A 22,947-nucleotide genomic window follows, 5' to 3' on the forward strand; every position below is an offset into this window, starting at 1 on the left:
GGGTTTTTCTCAGGGCTTTGGTGCTGAGGGGTTTTTCTCAGGCTTTTTGTGGATGATATAATGATTTTCTTAAATGGAAGTTCCAGGGACATGGACACCTTCCGTGAGATCCTCAATCTTTTTGAAATATCCACTAGTATGTCAGTCAATCATTCCAAGTCCACCATCACTCTGTCTGGTCTTAATCCAACAGAATCCAGATATCAACCCTTTTATTTCCTTACACTTCCCACCATCTCTCGGAGGGCCTTAAATATTTGGGCTTCCGGATTAAACCAAACTGCTATCACATTGCTGACTAGATTTGGTTAGTTGTCAAGCTGGAAAAAAGACTAAAAAGCTAGAACCATAGACTACTCTCCAGAGCTAGGAGGCTAGTCCTGATCAAATCAGTTTTGGAGGCCACCCTAGTCTATTGGATGTCACTTGCATGGATTCCTCGGGGAATTATCAGCTGTTTGCAACAACTCTGCAATTGATGTCTATGGAAGGGGCACAAGGAAGGTAAAATTTTTGCCTGGGTGTCTTGGAAATCCATTTCCCTGCCCAAGAAATGGGGGGGATGGGGGATAAAAGAGCTCCCACAATTTGCAAAAGCTCTTGCAGCTAAAATGAGTTGGACCCTCCTCACTGCTAGCAACCTCTAGACATCTGTTTCATTTCATGAATTGTTCCAATTATATGTTCATTTAAACATTCACATGTGATATCTAAATTGCCCCACATTGAAATCAAATGAACTTTTAGATAAGATTACCCTAGAATTTACTAACCACTATATCTAAATAGTACTTAGAACTATTTATAGGGAAATATTTTCCAATTTTATAAAATGCTATGATAACACATGAAAATAAATATTGAATTTTGTAATGCATATAAATATCCACAAATTAAAAGTAGTTAGAGAGACTTTAGTTTTTGTTGAATAAGTTGTTTGTGAACGAGCAAAACTACTACAGGATCGAAGATTTGTGAAGCGAGCCTCAGTGAGAGATCCACAAGCGAGCCTTAGCCACAACCTGTACCGGTTAGAGTCAGAGTTGTAGCCAGAGAGACTTCAGTTTTTGCTAATACGTTGTTCATGAACAAACACTTCCATATTTAGAATTGTTCGAGGAACTACATTGATGGTTCCAAAATTGACATTTTTTATTGATATGAGAACTACTATGAAAGTTCGAGAAGTGGTTGAGACCTTTGAGTTCTCCCACATTTTTGGTATCATTTGTGGTTTTTTCTTAAAAACCACCATCCTTGATTTGTGGTCATTCTTGAAAACCATTTTTGAGAGACATTCAACTCTTCGCTGAAATGCATTTTTTCATTTTTAACTCTCATTCTTGAACTTTAATACATCTCTTTGGATTAAGGAAAATGTTAAACACCTATTCTTTAAACTATAATTTAAATTAGTATGTATTATAGTAATTAGTTATTAGAATCCAAAAAAAATCAAAAATTAAATCAACGATTTCATTATATATTAATATATACACATTTTACATCATTATTTCAGATCATCATTAATAATATAGTTAATTAAGCATACAGTGAATTTCGTTTCTAATTTTGTTGTTTTACAAAAATTGCATGATTATGGCATTTTTATACACCGATCATCGAAATTTATTTAAAAACATATCATAATATCAAAATGATTGAAGCGTGTAACTTCCGACATATTCCTTTAATTTCGTTGATTAGAGTCCAATGAGGTACTCCATTCCATTTGAGTCGGTGGGGATAAGTGACGTGGAGGTCCTACCGGATTCTACCTACTACCATATCCTATCCATGTGGAGGTCCTACCGGATCCTACCCACCACCATATCGCGATCCGCCGCCCTCGCACTTTGACCCTTTCTCCTCCGCCCTAACTCACGTGCGTCGCTCCTCCTTCCTTTTCCATTCACTCTCGAGTCTATGCCCTCGCATTTTGACCTGTTCTCCACCGCTCTCGCCCACCCTCCTTTTCCATTCACTCTCGAGTCTCATGCCCTCGCATTTTGACCCTTTCTCGACCGCCCTCGCTCACGTGCGTCGCTCCTTCCTCGTTTCAAAGTTGACTGGGTCGCATAGTGCCACCCTCGACCTCACCGTATGTATAAGTACCCTGGATTCATGCATTCTCTTCACCCGCTCGCTGGAACATCCTTCCTCTCAGATATTGCAGAGCCTGGGCACAAGAGATTTCTTAGTGACATCTTTACTATTTATCAATTTTTCAGTAGGCAGAGATCATGTCGTCATCTGTGGGAGAAGAGAGCAGCAGAATGGAGAACATAAACGGATCAATGAGGTCCATGGAACTGTGCCGACCGCCAACGTTGCCTCTGCCGGGGCCTTTGGACGGGAAGAACCCCGACCACGTCACCTTTCCTACACACTGGAAGAAGGCGGCGGAGGCGATGCAGTGCAGCCATTACGAGGAAGTGAGGAAGATGATTAAGCAATTTAACGCAACAGGCAAAGTGGTGCTGAGAGGGACTACTCTCACAGTTGCAGAGGTGACTGCCGTGACGCGCAGGGCGGAGGTGAGAGTGGAGCTAGACGAGGCGAGCGCCAAGGAAAGAGTCGAGAGGAGCTACCAGTGGGTGGCCAAAAACGTTGCCAGGGGAACCGACACGTACGGCGTTACAACTGGCTTTGGAGCCACCTCCCACCGTAGAACCGACAAGGCAGCGGATCTCCAGAAGGAGTTGATCCGCTTCCTCAATGCGGGAGTCGTGGGGAAGGAATGTTTGTGCTTGCCGGCGGAGTACACGAAGGCGGCCATGCTCGTCCGGACAAACACCTTGATGCAGGGCTACTCTGGCATCCGATGGGAAATTCTTGACGCTCTGAGAAAGCTCATGGACTGTAACATCACACCCAAGTTACCTCTCAGGGGAACAATCACCGCCTCCGGCGATCTGGTTCCCCTCTCCTACATCGCCGGATTGCTCACCGCTCGCCCCAACTCAAAAGCCCTCTCGCCCGACGGCCACTTGTTGGACGCCATGGAAGCTCTCCGGAAAGCCGGGATTCTGGAACCGTTTAAACTGCAGCCCAAGGAAGGGCTGGCTCTCGTCAACGGCACAGCGGTGGGATCCGCCGTGGCCGCGTCCGTCTGTTTTGACGCCAACGTGCTGGGCGTGCTGGCTGAGATTCTGTCTGCGCTCTTCTGCGAGGTGATGCAAGGGAAACCGGAGTTCGTAGATCCGTTAACCCACCAGTTGAAGCACCACCCAGGGCAGATCGAAGCCGCGGCCGTCATGGAGTTCCTCCTCGACGGTAGCGACTACGTGAAAGAAGCAGCGCGGCTTCACGAGAGAGACCCGTTGAGCAAACCAAAACAAGACCGCTACGCTCTGCGAACATCGCCACAGTGGTTGGGGCCTCCGATCGAAGTCATCCGCGCGGCTACTCACTCAATCGAGCGGGAGATCAATTCCGTCAACGACAATCCGTTAATCGATGTCTCCAGAGACATGGCTCTCCACGGCGGTAACTTCCAGGGAACACCCATCGGAGTTTCCATGGACAACATGCGAATCTCTTTGGCAGCCGTCGGGAAGCTCCTCTTCGCTCAATTCTCGGAGCTCGTCTGCGACTACTACAACAACGGTTTGCCTTCCAATCTCAGCGGTGGCCCCAATCCTAGTTTGGACTATGGTTTCAAGGGCGCCGAGATCGCCATGGCCGCTTACACATCGGAGCTCCAGTACCTGGCCAACCCCGTCACGACTCACGTCCAGAGCGCCGAACAACACAACCAGGACGTCAATTCCCTCGGTTTGATCTCCGCCAGAAAGACTGCCGAGGCCGTTGAGATTTTAAAGCTGATGTTCGCTACATATCTGGTGGCCTTATGCCAGGCGATCGATCTCCGGCACCTGGAAGAAAACATGCGATCCGTTGTGAAGCACGTAGTTTTGCAGGCTGCAAGAAAGACACTGTGCACTGCAGAAGACGGAAGCCTTCAAGATACCGGATTTTGCGAGAAGGAGCTGCTGCAAGTCATCGATCATCAACCCGTTTTCTCGTACATCGACGATCCCACAAATCCATCATACGCGCTTATGCTCCAACTCAGAGAAGTGCTCGTAGATGAAGCTCTCAAATCATCCTGCCCTGAAGGGAATGCCGAATCCGATCGCAATTTGCAGGCCGCTGAGAGCGCTGGAGCTGCTGGAATATTACCCAATTGGGTGTTTAGCAGGATCCCCATATTTCAAGAGGAGTTGAAAGCCCGTTTAGAGGAAGAGGTTCCGAAGGCGAGGGAACGATTCGATAATGGGGACTTCCCAATTGCAAACAGAATAAACAAGTGCAGGACATATCCCATTTACAGATTCGTGAGATCAGAGTTGGGAACCGATTTGCTAACAGGGGCCAAGTGGAGAAGCCCCGGCGAAGATATAGAAAAGGTATTTGAGGGCATTTGCCAAGGGAAAATTGGAGACGTGATTCTCAAATGTCTGGACGCTTGGGGTGGGTGCGCTGGACCATTCACACCACGTGCATATCCTGCGTCTCCTGCAGCGTTCAATGCCTCATATTGGGCATGGTTTGATAGCACCAAATCACCCTCTGCAACGAGCGGCAGAGGTTTCTGGAGCGCCCAACAACAACAAGTTCTTTGATTTAACTGACTCTTAAGCATTCCTAAACAGCTTGTTCTTAGCAATAATGAATCTTTCATCTTCGTTACTTTGTAAAAGATGGGGTTCCAACAAAATAGAATAAATATTTTCGATCCACAGGGGAAACCAATTTTTGTTTTGTGATCTTCAGTGTTTTAGCTTCCTATCTACACACCATAAAAATATAATCTAATAATTAGATGGAAAAATTTGGTCCCACAAATCAAATCAATGTAATATACTAGAAACATACTTGAAAAAAAAATTGGTCCCACAAATCAAATCAATGTAATATACTAAAAACATACTCCAAACACAATTTCTTCAATTGAGATAAAACTAACCACAAAAACTTAACACTCACCTTTAAAGCCAAATTGTACAATACAAAAACCATATAAACTTTCCGTTCTTGGCAGGTTTGACAGGTTTTTCGCTATATAAGTTTTAAAGACCATGCTTCCTTGCTATTTCCTTTTTCTGGTAATATTTTCCGTAAAGGTTTCATTTCTAATAAAATATCACACCAGGTGTGATTACCTTTTTCCTGCTCATCAATTTTGAAGGTGCGTTTAGTTGGTTTAGTTTAATTGTTTAAGTTTAATGTTTTTTTATTTTTATTTTTATTTAATATGAATTTATTGTAATTGTAAATTTGGATGGTATACTTTATATAATAAAAGTATTTAAAATTTATTTATATATTAAAAGAAAAATTATAAATTCTATGATAAAATAAATTTAATAAAAAATAATTATAATTTTGTAAAAAATTATATTACTAAAAAAATGTTATATACCATTGGAGAAATTATTTTAAAGAATACCAATACTAGTTGAGATTTTTTTTTAGGTTTGGGTTTTTCAAAATCCCACACAGAACCCAACTCATTATTCTTTAATTTAGAAAGTTCTAACAATCTCAGTGAATGTATCTGAGAAAACCTTTTTTCCAATTAAAAAAAAATTGTTTTCATTAACTAATTAGTTCAAATTTTATAAAGAAAAATTAATACAAATAAACATCTAAACCAAATTATTTATTTCTTTCGTCTTATTAGATAAATATTTTACTATAATATAAATTAATATAAATTATTTTATATATAATAAATTTTTTATTATAATATAAATTTATTTCATATATATAATAAATAATTTTAAATAAACCAACATTATCTCTCAAATACCAAAGTCCTATTCAATATCCCCGAAAAAAAAAAGTCATATCTCCTTCACCATCAAAGCCCACATACTTGAAACTGACCCTGAAAAAATTAAACTAAGCTATTTCTTTACCTCTTTCACATATTTAATAAAAACTACCAGAATATTTATTTACCACTTATATACCGCACCTATATACATTTAACTGTATATTAAAAGAAACACTTGAAAATTGACAGATCTACTCACGCAGTTAAACCCAAAAAGACATATTAAAGTTAAAAACTTAAAACGATGACTATTCCGGTTAAAAGGAATATCATGTCCAATATCGTTACAAGGGCTAATGTGAAAAGAGTGTCAATCAAAAAAAGGACTTTATGTAGAAAATTGTTCGCTAAAAAACCTGACGTTAGAAAAATTTTGGAAATATTATTGATAGCGATCGCACGAGTCTACGATATTTTATGCACAGGGCTTTCTCGTATTTCGCGGATAAGGGTCCCTGGATTGGAATGGCCTTCCACGTTTTCTTGGGTCCCTAGATTGGAATGGCCTTCCACATTTTCTGTTTTTATGGACCTTGTTTACCGATGTCAAGTCAAATTTGGGTGAAATTGCGATTGGAATTTGGTAAAAACATTTTTTTTCTCCAAAATATTTATTTTTAAAATATTAGAATCAATTCTTTGCAGGTGGAAATAGATTTAGCATTATCGAAAAAATTTAAGCATTTAAAATTTTAATGATGACAATTATAATTTTTATTTCCAAAAAATTATACCAAATTTTTCAAAATACTATTAAAATTTCCATTCTTTTCAGAGCTAGCAAAACTAATTAATGTTAAAAACTATGCTTCATTTTTAATTTAATTTCTTTGGAATAGGCTTTTCACAATTTATTTAATTAGAAAGAATTCAGTGTATTTGTGAGATTGATGGAGGAGGGCATATTCTTTATTGTATTAGGAAGTAATAAATACATGATTAAGTAGGATACAACAACTAAGGTAGACATGCATTACTTTTCCTTGCGCACACTCTCTCCAATGGTTTATTATTGATGGCATGGTATTGGACATCTGCCTATTTTTCTAATTATTGTGATTTATATTCTATCTTACAAATCCTTGCTTCTCATCCGGCCCTTTGCATCAAATAGTCCATCATCTCGCAATTGGGTTGTGTCTTGAATCTATCACAAACAGTGCCTACTGTCACGCCCATGAATCGTGCGTGCGACGTGTGACGAGTTGGGGCGACATACCCTCGGTAAAACGCGACGAGCTAGCGTATGACGAGTCGTGGGCGACGAGTTGGTGAGCGGGCAAGTCGGTTGCGACGAAAGTTTGCGACGCTGGGACGAGTCGGTGTGCCACGAGTTGGGCGGTCAGTTAAACGCGCCCGAATCACGAGTTGCGACGAGCTAACACAGAGAGTCAAAAAACCGAAGAGTCGAAAATTTGGCTAAGTATTGAGACTTGCGGTGGTGAGCTTATACAATGCACGGTTGGGTAAGTGGATCCAATGATCCATTGTATGGAGGTCAGCCGATGCGAAGTTGGGGCATGGAAAACCGAATTGGAAGGTCGGCCTAGGCAGGTCGACTCATGTTATATCGATGGTGGAGCATATAAGTAAGTGGACGCATGGGTGGAAGAAGGCAATCATTCAAGTTCAAACATCCAAGGGTGAGTTCAAGTGAAGGTGTATGAGCTAAAGGAAGGGTGAACGACAAAGGGTGAGGTGCAGGCAGGCTCTGGACCGTAGCGCCGAGCCGAGGAAGAAAACAGAAAGCAAGTTCAGGTGGCAGGTCGCAGGGTGGGCACATCTACTTGGCAGGCGAACTGGGTTGGGCGTCGCTGCACGGTGGGGCAAGTATGCCTGGCGGGCGAACCACGAAGGGCGTTGTTGCACGACGAGGGCGACCCTGCCCGAAACGACAAGTTGTGGCAGTTGGACTGTGGTAAGATAGGTCTGTAGTGCAGGTGAGTGTCGAAGATTTGGGGTGAGTTGCGGACAGGCATCGTGAACGAAGTGTCGAACGAACCTTAGAGAACTAGTTTGTGCAACGAACGAGTGCGGAGGGCAACTCGGGTGGGTGCCTCTGCCTGACGAGCTGTGGGCGACTCGACTCGACAGGGGTGGGTGCTCTTGAACGACAGTTGGGCACTTCTAAACAGTGCAGGCTAAATTGTTGGGTTTTGACAGAATTGTTGAGGAAACTTGGGGTTCCTTCACAAAGGTTGTACTTGTAAAGATTATTATTATCATTATTTGGGCAAACTCTAACCAGGGAGTTGCCCCTCCCATTAAAAATTGTATCCGTTGTGCATATGTTTATAAATGATGATGATGAATGTATTTCTACTGTGTTAAAAAGATGAATGCTTAGTAAAAGTTGAAAAATAATCTAAGTGTTGAATGTTAGGCGTAGTTCGTACTTGAGAGTATTGGTGAAAAGAAATCAGGTAGCAGTGTCGCACCTGCCTATGTGTGGTTGAAAGACTACCGCCAAGATAAGGGCGTGACAGATGGTATCAGAGGTACTGAATACTTGAAGAAAAAGTGATACATCTACACTTCGTGATAGATGGTATCAGAGGCCTTGATTTTCCGCAGGGCTTTGTTGAAGATTTAAATAGAAGCTGATCCCATTATCACTTCATGACAAATGGTATCAGAGGCATAGTCCTCTTAATCGATTTACAAGAAAGAATAAGTGTTACTACTACACTTCGTGATAGGTTTAGCAGAGGTGAAGCATTGTGTTTGGGCCAAGCTGAACGACAAGACATGGAAAGTTGGGAAGAATGCCAAGGGACGCTCTTGTTGACCTTATACAGATTGAAGCTGATGAAAGAAGATAACCCACGGATTCGAGATGAACTTGAATTCTTGGAAAGGAATGTTGAAGGCAAACTTCTTCGACTTGGTTGGGCAATGGAGCAAGATGTAGCTACAAACTGCGATGATGAAGAAGAGGAAGTCATGATGTATAAAGATGTTGCAGATATGACAACGATGAAGGAGGAACTTGAAGCACTTCCAATTGCTCAGGTTGAACCAGAATTGTACATGTTGTAAACATTGATGGATGAGGACACTCACATGGAGGAAACTCATGATGAAGTAAGTATTCCTATTATTACTTGTGTTTCATTAGAGCTTTTGGAGGATGGCCCATATGCAGTGAAGGGAAAAGATAGTTTTCTGATGCGATGGAAAACCTTACCATGGATGTCTACATTGAGACCTTGTATGGAGAAGTAAGGAACACTGATTTTTGGAGAGCTTGTTGGAGCAGTTTGTGACCTCATGGGAGGGGATGCAAATGCTCGTGACAAGGGAGGAACATGATGATCATTGCGGAGGATGGGTCATGCTTTAACCATATGGAGAATTGGCTAAGTGCTCGGCATGACTCATGGGCAGATTGGAGGAAGGGAACACACTTGAGTTTTGATGATACTTGGGTGGACTTCTTCATGGCTAAAGACCAAGAGGCAGTCTTGGTGGACCCTTTAGTGGGGGAGCGATGATGGAAGGGACCTATGTGATTTGACTTGATGATATATATGGTTTGGGTGACTGAGGGCACTAAACCGAATTGAGGACTAGGATGAGATGACCAATGTTGTGATGGGTCTACTTAGTTGGACAACATGGGCAACTTGAGTCATGGACATCGAGTTGGATAGATGGAGCATGGAAGACACTATGCAGGGAAATTATGCAGGAGCACTTGTAGAGATGTCACTTATGGGCATCCAATGAGGAGTGCCAAAGTAGTGATGTTGTGCGGATGGATTTGCTGATGTGACATGGAGACTTTTACTTATGAGCCGATGGAGATGTTGTGCACTTTTGTACAACAAGGCCATGGACTAGTTGGATTTGTGAGTAGTCTATGAGAGCATTCCTACTACATGGAGAGCTAAGGCATCTTGTAGTGACCTTTGAGGCTGAGACATGTATGCTTGCCGAGATGTTGGATGGAGATGATTCATGGAGCTCATGATGACTTGATATTGTTGCAGCCATTGGAGACTTCATATTATAGTGGGCTTGGAGGATCTGATGCATTAAGGAGTTGAAGTCAATGGTGTATCTGACTTTGATGCAGTATGGGGTGCATACTTTTGGGCACATTTATGGGTGTGTTTAGGAAAGTGAATTGATGTGGATGATTGAGATGAGACACTTTGGATTTGATGGAGTTGTAGCGATGATGATGCCTTGGTGGCAACACTTGGGCATGGGTTGAGTCGAGACTTAACCACTTTTGATACATGGAGGCTGATTGGTTTATGACCATGGGCAACACATGGATGATGAGACAAGTGTATACTTGTCCTTTGGCAGACTTGAGGTATAGCATATTACAGATGTGATGGAGGTTGCTTCATGGACCTGGATGTGGCACATCGAGAGTTGGTTGATGAGAGGATCTCTTCATTTTGAGGAGGTGGATCTTACACACACATATGGATGATGATGTTGGGATAGATGCGACTGATTGACATGCAACACATTGACACCAATATCATGGGCAACATGTTGCGGATGAGATGGAGGCTAATTCGTGGGCCTGGGCATGGCTTACTTACATTTTGATGGAGATGGGATGGATTCTTGAACGAATTGATGTTGTGACCGGATGCTAAGGGAAACGACCAATGATGGCATGAGGAGGCGCATTCTCATGGTTTGAGAGTGACAGTTGGATTTATCACCCAACTAGTTCAATACATGGGGGATATCAGTGTATTGAGGTATGTTAGAGTTGGGTTGGAGTATCATGGCAACATTTCACATGAGGACGATACATGACGGGGTTAGCATGATATATGTTGCAATGATAGCATGTAGCTTGAGTTGGAGGGACCAACCTTCCACACTAGGGTAGCATGTGGAGATTAGATGTGGTTGATGATAATGGATTGAGAAGAATTCCTATTCATGGAGGCATGAGCCTTGATGGTTTGTGTGATGGCAGAGAAAAGGTGGGTAGCATGGACATTTTGGATGTTGGAGCTAGCAACACTTTGTGATGTCGTATGATGGTGTTGTCGAGGACAACAACCATTTAGAGTGGGGGAGTATGTCACGCCCATGAGTCGTGTGTGTGACGTGTGATGAGTTGGGGATACGCGCCCTCGATTAAACATGACGAGCTGGCACGTGACGAGTCGATGCGAGGAGTCAGTGAGCAGGTGAGTCGGTTGCGCCAAAATTTTGCGACGATGGGACGAGTTGGTCTGCAATGAGTTGGTTGGTCGGTTAAACGCGCCCAAGACACAAGTTGCAACGAGCCAACATGGAGAGTAGAAAAGCTGAACAGTCGAAAATTTGGCTAAGTATGGAGAATTGCGGTGGTGAGCTTATACGGTGCAGGGTTGGGTAAGTGGACCCGACAAGCCATTATATGGGGGCGAGTCGACGCAAAGTTGGGGCATAGACAACGAAATTGGAACGATAGCCTGGGCAGGCCAACCCACATTATATCCATGGCAGAGCGTATAAGTAAGTGGATGCATGGGTGGAAGAAGGCAATCATTCAAGTTCAAACATCCAAGGGCGAGTTCAAGTGAAGGTGGATGAGCTAAAGGAAGGGAAAACGATGAAGGGTGAGGTGCAGGTGGGCTCTGGACTGTAGCAATGAGTCAAGGAAGAAAACATAAAGCGAGTTCAGGTGGCAGGTCGTAGGGTGGGCACGTCTGTCCGACGGGAAAACCACGTAGGGCGTCGTTGCATGGTGGGGCACGTCTTCTCGGCGAGAAAACCATGGAGGGCGTCACTACACGACGAGGCAGACCCTGCCCGAAACGACTAGTTGCGGTGGTTGGATTGTGGTAAGGTAGGTCTGTAGTGTGGGTGAGTGTCGAAGCGCTGGGGCGAGTTGCAGACAACAGTCGGGAGGGTGACACGCCGTGAAACGAAGTGCGGAACGAACTACAGAGAACTGGTTTGTGCGATGAACGAGTGCAAAGGGAGGCCCAGGTGGGTGTCTCTGCCCGACAGGCTGCGAGCGACCCGACTCGGCAGGGGGGGTGCTCCTGAACGATAGTTGGGCACTGCTAAATGGTGTAGGCCGAATTGTTGGGTTTTCACAGAATTATTGAAAGGAAACTTGGGGTTCCTTCACAAAGGTTGTACTTGTATATTTACTTGTAAAAGATTATTATTATCATTATTTGGGCAGACTCTAACCAGGGAGTTTCCCCTCCCATTAAAGATTTTATCCGTTGTGCATATGTTTATAAAATGATGATGATGAATGTATTTCCGTTGTGTTAAAAAGATGAATGCTTAGTAAAAGTTGAAAAATAATCTAAGTGTTGAATGTTAGGCGTAGTCTATACTTGAGAATATTGGTGAAAAGAAATTGGGTAGCAGTGCTGCACCTACCTATGTGTGGTTGAAAGACTACCACCAAGATAGGGGCGTGACACCTAGGGTCCTGCAACGGTATTGGTGGTAGATGGAGCTACAATGGGGCTGAAGGCCCTATTTCTCTTTTTGGTGTAATTCTAACTAACCAACCTTCCCCATTAACTATGTTAGGTAGGGAGACTTTTTGAGAGTTCAAGAAGTTGTCTCGCAGTTTCTAGAGACTTCAAATAGCTTCCTGAAGAAGCCACCGACAACCAGAATTGAGAAACTTCATCAAGCATGTATAAAAGTCATTAGATGGCAATGTAAAGTTCAGAATAGAGAAACTTCATCAAGCATGTATAAAAGTCATTAGATGGCAATGTAAAGTTCAAGGTGTGTATTGTGTTCAATTTTTCGTTCTCTGATTTGGTATTGGAGCGAGGTGAGAGTGCGAGCCTTTGCTCTCTGTGAGCGATCAGTGTGTGAGGTTTTGTGTTGCTGAGAAGTCTCATAAAGGTTGTGAGTGATCAGAGTGTGAGGTCTCTTCTCTGCGAGGGATCAGTGTGTTGAGGGCGTGTTGCAAAGAAGTCCCGGAGAGACAATTGTGTTAGTGTGAGTTGTGAGATTGTTGTGTTGCAAAAACGATGTGTTGTAGAGAAGGTGTGTAGCCAACGTGAGAATGTGAGAAATCTATTTGAGTTTTTTTTTTTCCTATTCTTCCTGTGTTGCAGAAAAAACTGTTTGCAATGAGAGTGCTCTGTTGAAGGGAGAATTGGCTAAGCTTCTGTGTAAAGATTGTTGAAAGTGACTGAGGTGTTCAACCCACCAAAAGGAGGAAAGATACTTTGTAGAGCTGACATATATTCACTGTGAGTTTCCTATTGCCCAGATCGCCCTATGTTTCTATTTGGAGGTCAAAGGAGCCATGTTGGTGCAAGTGTGAGTGTAAAGGGCGTAAGATTTGGAATGGTAAAACATAATTTCTGAATTTTTTAATCAGCAGCACAATAATATTTTGAATGATTTTATAAATCAGCAACCCAATAATATTTGGAATTAAGTTGAGGATTAAATTTGCATATTTTACCAATTGGGGTTATTTAAGGTGAAAATAGCTTTTCTAAGTGAAGAGTAGTTTGTGGTTATTGTTTTTTTTGGGTTTTAAGTTCTTGAAACTTTCCAACTGAGTAAAAAAAAGTAAATTTTGGTCATAAAAATAAATATGTGGTTGAATTTCAACTAAGTGAAAAATGTTGTGGAGTGTTGATTAATGATTGGCCTCCTAACCTTTTTTTTAAATTGGCAGTTGTTATTTTAGAAAGACTCTTGAAAGATTGATGGTTTTTTGATGAAATCATGTTTTGTTTGTCATTATAAAAATTATATATATAACTTAAAAAGGAGGAGGGAGACATATTGTTCAATAATATTTTTGAGTTGTGAAGTTTAATATAACTTTATGACTTTTGTTTGAGGAATTATATTTGTGATTAAGGAGTCATTAAAGTTACTGGTTGGAGGATCCATATGATTTATATTATGGAAAATGTATTATCAGAGTCTTCTCTATCATATTCTAATAAGCTAGATGGTGAAAATTATGCAAATTGGAAGTTTAAGTTGTAGACTTTGATGGAAGGCTACAATATATGGACGATTGTGTTTGGAGCTGAAGTCAAGTGGTGTCACCTCAAGCCACAGATGTTGCAATTCAAGATTAGGAGTGACAAGAAAACAAAGCAAAGGTGTTTTTACGAATGTCCGTTAAAGACAATATTATTCCACACATCAGACAGTGTAAAACATCGAAGGAGACATGGTACACTCTCAAAAATTTGCATGAGAGGAAGACTACAAATCGAATATTGTATTTAAAGAGTAAGATTATTTCGATTAAGATGGAAGAAAATGAAAGTGCAATAATTTTATATCTATAATTAAGGATCTAAAGGATAAATTAGGTGACATTGGTGAAACAATATCTATTACAGACTTGGTTACTGTGACATTAAATGGAATGCTTGATGAATATCAAATGTTTATCACTGGTCTTATAGCTAGAGAGAAGGCTCATACTTTTGATGAGTTGGAAGGTATACTTATGGAGGAAGAAGAGAAGAGAAGAAGTCTTAAACAAAAATCTCCCAATTCATATTTAACATTGATTCCTAAAGGGAAGAAACATTTCAAAGGCAAACATTGGGAGAAAAATAAAGGCAAAAAGCCACAGATAAAATCATTTCAAGGTACACCTTTACCAAGGACAAATACCAAATTAGGTAGAGATGATGTGTGTTATTACTGTGGAGAACCTGGTCATTTTGCTAAGAATTGCATGAAAGGAAGGTCTGATTAATTTAAACAAAGAAGGCATTTAGGAAATTATGTTGATAGAGATGAAGCAATTAGCCATGACTTTAGAAATATTAAATTGTTTGTGTCCAATGTTTCTTTATCAACAGAAATGGATGATGATAATGCTTGGTTTATAGACTATGGCGCATCAATCCACATGTCATGCAAAAGAGATTGGTTTGATACTTATCATGAGGTTAATAATGGTCCACACATTTATTGAGGAGATAATAGATCACATGAAATTTAAGGATATGGTGATATAAGTGTTATGATTCCTAATGAACAAGAAACACAAATTGAAAATGTGGTGTATGTTCCAGGATTAAAGAAGAGCTTAATTTTAGTCTCTACTATTACAAATCAACATTTAAAAGTTGAATTTGTGAAATTACATTGTTTGGTAAAGGATGTGTAGGACAACTAAAAATTTGTTGCAAAAGGAATGAGAGTTGGAGGATTATAAAAGTTGGATGTAATGAAGAATGGGCATCAAGCTTTTGCATAAACATGCATGTCAAATATAGAGCTTTGGCATCCAAGGTATGGATACTTAAATCATAATGACCTAATGTTACTACAAAAGAAATTGCTGGTAGAAGTCCTTCCAAATACTAAGGGTGAACACTTTGAATGTGAAGGTTGTGCACTAGGAAAACAACATAGGAAAGAATTTCTCGTGCATGAAAATAGAAGAAGATGTGAAATACTTGAACTAGTGCATACTAATGTATGTGGTCCAATGCAAACTAAGTAACTTGGTGGAGCATATTACTTTCTTATATTTATTGATGATAGAACTAGATACGCCTGGGTGTATTTTATAAGAAACAAAAGTGATGTGTTTGAATACTTTAAATAATTCAAGAGTATGGTTGAAAAGAAAACATGAAAGAGCATTAAAATTCTTCAATCAGATAAAGGTGGTGAGTACACTTTAGGAGCTTTTGTCAAATACTACAAACAAAATGGAATTATGCAAAAATTTATAGTACCACATACACCTTAACAAAATGGAGTAGCTGAAAGAAAGAATAGAACATTAGCTGAATATGCTCATAGTATGTTAAAAAGTAAAGAAATTTCTAATAGTTTTTGGGTTGAAGCCATTAATACAGTTGTATATCTCAAACATAGAAGCCCACCAAAGTATTTTGAGCACAAAACACCATTTGAAGCATTTTATGGTTTTAAACCAAAAGTTAGGCATTTAAGGATATTTGGATGCAAGGACTTTGCTCATATTCCTAAAGAGGATAGGAGAAAATTAGATGCTAAAGCTATAAAATGCATTTTCATTGGATATTGTATTAATCAAAAAGAAAATAAATTGTATGATCCAAGCACTCACAAGGTCTTTGCAAAGGATATTTGGATGCACGGCCTTCGCTCATATTCCTAAAGAGGGTAGGAGAAAATTAGATGCTAAAGCTATCAAATGCATTTTTTTTTGATATTGTACTAATAAAAAAGCAAATAAAATGTATGATCCAAGCACTCACAAGGTCTTCGCAAGTAGAGATGTTATATTTCATGAGCATGCAAACAAATAAATAAAAAGAATATGAACATAATGTATGGCAGCCTCCTTATGACAACTTTAAGGAAGAAGAAGAAGTTGTGGAATCATGTCAAGCTCAAGAAAGCATGGACATTCTAGAATACAAGTTAAGAAGTAAAAGTCCACAAAGAAGTGATGAAGGCACTTCATAGAGAAGAAGAAGAGGAGAAGGTACTCCACAGTGTAATGAACCTCTAAGAAGGTCAACACAATAGATTCAAACCCCTATCAGGTATAAATATTATGCTTTAATGTCTCAAGTAATCACTATTTTTGAGCCCTTAAATTATGAACAAGCTAAAAATCATAAAGAATGGATGGAAGCTATGAAAGAAGAATATGACTCTATAATGAAAAATGGAACTTGGGAATTAACAAAATTACCTGGAAATAAAGTTCCTATAGGATCAAAATGGTTGTACAAGATAAAATTTAATGTGGATGGTAGCATATACAAATATAAGGCAAGATTGGTTGCAAAAGGTTATTCACAAAAGGAACGTATAGATTATGAAGATACCTTTTCTGTGGTTGCAAAAATGAACACAATCAGAATAATGATAGCATTGAAAACTAAATATGATTGGAAGATACATGAATTAGATTTATCTTGTTCAACCAGAAGGATTTGTAAAGAAGGGACAAGAACATATTGTAGGCAAGTTAGAAAAGGACTTATATGGACTAAAACAGGCACCTAGATCTTAGTATGAGAAAATCGATAAATTCTTCTTTTAGCAAGGGTTTAACAAAAGAAAAAATGATCCTAATTTGTATGTGAAGACAAATAGAAATGGAGATATAGTATTAATCTCTATATATGTTAATGATCTAATAATAACTGGGAGTGTAGATAAATTGATTAAAGATATAAAAAGGAAGTTATCACAAGAATTTGAGATGAAGGATCTTGGTCAGATGCACTATTTTCTAGGTCTTGAAGTATGGAGAGATGATGGAAGGACTTTAATCACATAAATAAAATATACAAATGAGGTACTAAAGAGATTTCATATGAAAGGATGTAAACCAGTGTGTTAGGTTCCTATACCAATAGGAGTCATAATTTTTGAATGGCTGAGATTAAACCTGTAAAATGTACACACCTTTGCTTTTTTACAAATGTTTTCCATATTCAAAAAATTAAAAAATGTAAAGAGGGTATGTCCTAAAAGAAAAATCAAAGGACAAAAAGAATAAAAAGGTCAAAAAAGATAAAAAAAAAATATGAACCCCAAGAAAAGAAAAGACCATGAAAGTGAGCAAGTCAAAATGCCACTCCTAGTTACTTTTATGCAGAATAAATGATTGTGTGTAGCTTGTAATCTTTGCCACAATCCATGATAGTCAAAATGTTTAAGCTTGGCTATTTCATGTTTTCAATTTCATGTCTATAAATAGAGAATAAAGATCTGACCAAACAGTGTAATCTTGGCAGATGATTAGATTAGGTAGAGTGAATAAAAGGAGCTCAACTATTTAATCTGAGCCCTTGGATGTAATAAGGTTTGACTTAGCTATCTTACTATTGTAAAAGAAAAGAAAAATGTTTTAATAAGGATTTTCTAGCTTAAGTGCACCCTAATAAAGAGAAGTAAAAATGGTAGGGTGAGTAGATGGGTAAGTAGAAGAAAGATTGTAGAAATTATGATTGCAGAATAAGTCAGGATGCCTCTTCCGCCTCAAAACTAAATAAGTTCCTATGCACAGTCCTCTTTAAAAAAATACAAAGGCAAAAGAAGAGAAAGACTTCCTATGCAGAGAGGTGAAGCATGCAACTCCACTAGGTTACTGACCAGGCTCACTGGCAGTGGAGCAATGCATGTGTTCCTACGTGACTCCGCCAGAGTACTTTCCAGGCCTATTGGTAGTAGAGCAACACCAGAGATGAAAACTTATGCTCTAAATTTTTTTAACTCGCGATCCAAACTACCCTTCCTGATTTTGAAACACTGTGATCAAGTTGAAGCTTGTTTTTTTGTTTGACTGAGTTGGCAAAAGGTAAACCATGTTTGTCCATGGGGTAAATGGGGAGGCCAAAGTAACCCAAACAACGATTCAATACTCCCTGAAATACCAAGGCACTGTGTTGTGAACGGACCAAAATAGAGAAGTTGGAGTTCAACCAGTGTGTCGCCAAGTGTTGTAGCGGCTGAAACATCCTCAAAAATTTTGGCTTGCATCTAATTTCAGAGCCTCCCTTGGATTTTTACTTGACGTTTAAAAGCACTTAGGCTCACCCCATGAGCTTGTATTGAGTCTTTTCACCCTCCTTGCTTAACCATTCGACGGATAACTTTTTGCATGTTGGTGACAATGTCATGCTTGCAACCATGTTCTGGTCATGCATAAGGTCTCGCTTCGTGTGTGAAAGTTGTATTGGCTATGTGAACATCCATTGCACTCACACACGAAGTTGTATGCATTGTCATGCAAGCGTCGCCATGGTCATTCAACGATCTATCACAAGCGTCGTGCTTGTCACTCGTGTCGTCGATCAATCATGTTGATTATATGTTATTTTGATGGTCTGAGGTGTCTTGTCGTCAAGTCATGTTGAGTGAGTGTTCACAAGGTCACATATGCACAAATTCACTCGCTCACACACTTGGTCATTTTTCTGAAGTTCTGATGACCGGATCGCCCTCTAATAGTCAGACATTCAACTTAGAATCAACTTGAACGATTGTCACCCATAACAACATATAAGTGTCCAAAAAGCCATTTCAATCTGTGTTGCCTGCAAGCTGATCAACCAGCCCTCCTGCTGGTCAACCAGAGAATTTGACCGGGAAATGACCCCAGGACTCATTCCCCTAAGAAATTACACAAAAGTTACAAACCTTGCCCGCTCTGCTAACTTAGAAAACTGCACAGATAGGCTGGATAGACACCTAGTGTCCGTCCCTGTCTCCCTAAAAAAAATGCGCAATTTTTCCAGCCAGCCACCCAGTCAGCCGACCGACTGCTCACCCAGAAAATTGCGTAGATTTCCTGAGCAAACCCTCAACTGCCCAACATCTCGCTCAACTCAGAAACTGCGTAGAGATGTTCAGTAGGTCAGCCTCCCAGTAACTGCGCAGTTTTTGTCAACAACAACCCCGCAGCCCGCAACTAGCTCCCTCTAGGAATTGCACATTTTTTGCTACCAAGCCCCTCTGCTGCCCATACGGATTCCCTCCATAAATTGTGCAGATATGCTCTCCAACCGAGCCAGATCCCACGGACAGTCACTGTTGATCCAAATTGTCCATCTCAGTCTCCTAGTGACTTCTGCGTAATTTTCACCAGCAGTGCCCAGAGCCCACATCCCAGCTTGAAACTTGCCTTGTGCATTTTCATAGCCTTTTCCTCTCTCCCGGACACCTGCATCCGAAAGAAAATAACAATGCATCATGGTAGACTATGAGGTTTATGGATTTGATGTCATCTCGTCATGATGATTGCAAATACAGGTATGTAGATAAGACATGATGTGACGACGGATGGGATGAATAAGGGGAGTACATGCAAGGAGATGTGTTCACTAATGGACGATGCATGTGAGGAAAATTTTTCCCAAATGGACAAACATGCGAGGATAATTTTTTGCGAACGGATGAACATGTCAAAGACAAAGCATACCACTCTCACGTGCTGACAAGCAAGAGCTAAGGCATATATTTAAGATAATGGCAATCGAGACATCATATCGGATGGGACTCCTACACCAAACGATGTGAGGTGTAGTTGGGACTTCATGCTGGGGAGATCCCCTGAATGTTGGCAGGTCCGGCACCGTCAACAGGACATTTAGAAACTTTCGTGTTAGCAATTTTTGTATTTTCACTATTTAATTCTATTATAACCTTTACGTTATATTTTTGTCAACAGTACACATGTTTATATGAATGACAGAATGGGTACGCGTTCTTAGATGGGTAGACATGGTACAAATGCTTATATGGTTGAATGCGTACAAATGCTTAGATGAATGAGTAAATGACAAAGTGACCTTCCTAGGTATCCATATCTTACATTGAAATGCTTTATGGAGTAGCAAGTTTAACAAGAGATGTATTCATGTTGGTATGTGAAAGTATCGTCATTACTTCACCTTATTGACCTTCATATTCATAGAACGCTCCCACATATATTTCCAATGGAAGCTATTAACTATCTAAGGATGAAAAAATAAGGGTATCAATAATGAGATTTATAGATCATATCTTTGTGCACATGGTCTATGCAAAGAGATTGCTTTTCCTCCCAAAATTTTGTACTACTCAAACTTGTATCTCTAGTGTAGTGATATATTGATTCAACCCCTTTGTTGGAATAGATTCTAGTTAATCTTTCCTATCATATAGTCTTCTCCCACTAGCATTGCATTGAGGTAGATGACAATATCTTTTGAAAGCATCACATTTTTACATCTATAACTTAGACCTGAGAGTAATGACCACTTTAAATTCTAGTGCTTCTTTTATTATGAGTTTATATGATGACTCCTTTGACACTCCAAAGACTTACTTGACTCTCTCTAAACACTTACAGTTAATAAAGACTAGAGTTTCTTCTCCTCTTGATCCAAGGGATGTTCTACCGTCAATGATGGCTTACAAAAGGCCAATTCACCAAATCAAAATGCTTCATGTTAATTACCCCTTACTTCTACCACTCTACTACCAATAAGAGTAGGACTCATGGCCAACTCTAAATTCATATGATAATCATATTAGCATTATAAACTTAATCACTATCATGACCTTACACCCATTATGCATTTATTTACAACATTAAATGTTGTATGTGATTCTCCAAATAATCATGTTTAAGAAAAGGAGGTTACCTTCAACGCACATGGTCTTTGCAGACAACACCTTTTCCTCCCAATTTTTCACACTACTTATACTTGCATCTCTAATGTAGTGATATGTTTATTCAACCCCTAAGGTGACTAAATTATAGCTACTCTTTCCTATTATAGAGTTTTTTCCCAATATCTTTACATGGAGATAGAATATCTAATTTTGTAAATTTGCACCATTAATAGAATTGTGAAATAAAACTGAGAGCCTCAAAACAAAATATGTACAAACAAAATTAACTTTAAAATAAATAATAAGATTTGAGATGATGATGTCATCCTAAAAGTTAAATATTTTTTGAGACAAAAAAAAAACCATATTTTTATAGTATTTTTTTGCTTATATCCTTGTAATTTTACTCAAATGTAGTGTAGATACTTGTTGAATGCAGAATTAAATTCCACATTTAAAAGTACTCACTCACTTTACTTTTAAGTAGACTTGTCGTGAAAAAAATGAAAATCAATGAAAAATGTATTTCTATTTTTCATGTATTTGAAAACACATGAGACGCTTTTTTTTTATGTATTTCCATTTTTTCTTAGTGTGGATCTACTCATAAAAATGTATAATGGATAGTCATTAGATGTGAAGCTAACTTTGTATCAAACGGTTATCTAAACTTAACATTTGAGTAAACTGATAAAAAGATAAAGAAAAATATAGTTTAAAAAATTGATTTTCATTTTCATTAAAGAATTTATAACTTTTATTTTATTATTTTAACTATTATTTTATTATTTTCCTCAAAATACCCTTTTTAAATTTCAATATTTCACTAATACTTACTCGTGATTCTAAATATCACTCTATATTATAATACTTCACCTACTATTATAAAATTAAAATGCCAATTTTTTCATTACCCTCAAAATTCACATTCAATTTGCTCTTTGTAATTTTCTTCCTCCTATAAATATTTGATCTCCATTAATGACTTACTAAAAACTAATTCCACATTCCAGAATTGACATCCATCATATTAACTACCTTTTACTTCTACTACTCTAACACTAGTATGAAGAAGTCTCTTAACTAACTCCGAAGTTCATATAATAAACCTATTTGCATTGTCGAAATGTTGTAAGTGATTGTCTAAAATAATATTTTTAAGTAAAAAAAATTGTCATTAACAAACTTTTTCAATGCTCCCATGTCCTTGAATAGATATTTTTTGACTTATTTATTTTCTAAACTCTTCATTTAAATTTCTTTTCTGTTAAAACACATTTTACATTTCCATGTTTATTTTATCTTTTCACTTTTCACGTATTATATTTTTTAAAATACCCTTCTCCACTGAATAGTTATTGTGAAAATGTATACTTAATAAACTTTTCAGAAAATGTTAAAAATTATGGAAAGAAAATCAGCATTTTAATTAAATCAACATGTTGGGAATGTGTTGAAAATATCAAAATAAAATTGACAATTTTATTTAAATTAACATTTTTTAATTTTTAATTTATTTTAAAAATTAATTATAAAAATTATTTTAAGATTTTTATAAAATTGAATAAAATTTTTTGTAAATTTCAATTATAGTTATCAAACTTTAAAATTTTCAATGTTATAAATTTTTTTGATAATACTAATCTATTTCCACTATAAAAAAAATTAAAATTATTTTGATTAAATTTTAACCAATTCCTCCCCTCAATAAAGGACGCCCAAGAAAATTGACAATTTTAATTAAATCAAAATGCTTGGAACAAAGTAATCATGTGATCACTCGTGAAGGCCGGAGCAGTGATCTATGGAAGCCGACCCTGGAGAGGGTTGACGTACCTTACAATCATTCACTTTAGGACGCGGGTCCAATTATTTCAATAACTCTGTCTCTTCAATTGCTTTTTCTTTTTAACTGGAATCTTTGTGGTAGCATAAGTCAAAATCAGTGTGCCCAAATGTTCTTTTTTAATCCAGTAACACTAGTCAGCAAAAGCACCATTTTCCCTATAAATCTACACCAGTTCTGGCATTTTTCTTTTTTTTTGGTGCATTCT

The 22,947-nt window shown here is 38.8% G+C and overlaps 1 protein-coding gene across 1 annotated transcript; it reads left to right on the forward strand.

Moving 5' to 3' along the window:
• The first annotated feature begins 2,055 nt into the window (after nt 1-2,055).
• LOC149250323 (phenylalanine ammonia-lyase 1-like) lies at nt 2,056-4,745 on the forward strand. Its single transcript, XM_089459028.1, has one exon. It carries the CDS (start codon nt 2,244-2,246, stop codon nt 4,626-4,628), a length of 2,385 nt encoding a protein of 794 aa, XP_089315154.1. The 5' UTR covers nt 2,056-2,243; the 3' UTR covers nt 4,629-4,745.
• The last annotated feature ends 18,202 nt before the right edge of the window (nt 4,746-22,947 follow it).

This window comes from Pinus tabuliformis, chromosome 7, assembly GCF_031772625.1.
Source record: "Pinus tabuliformis cultivar Carrire ecotype Pingquan chromosome 7, CPIR1, whole genome shotgun sequence".
Taxonomy (NCBI): domain Eukaryota; kingdom Viridiplantae; phylum Streptophyta; class Pinopsida; order Pinales; family Pinaceae; genus Pinus; species Pinus tabuliformis.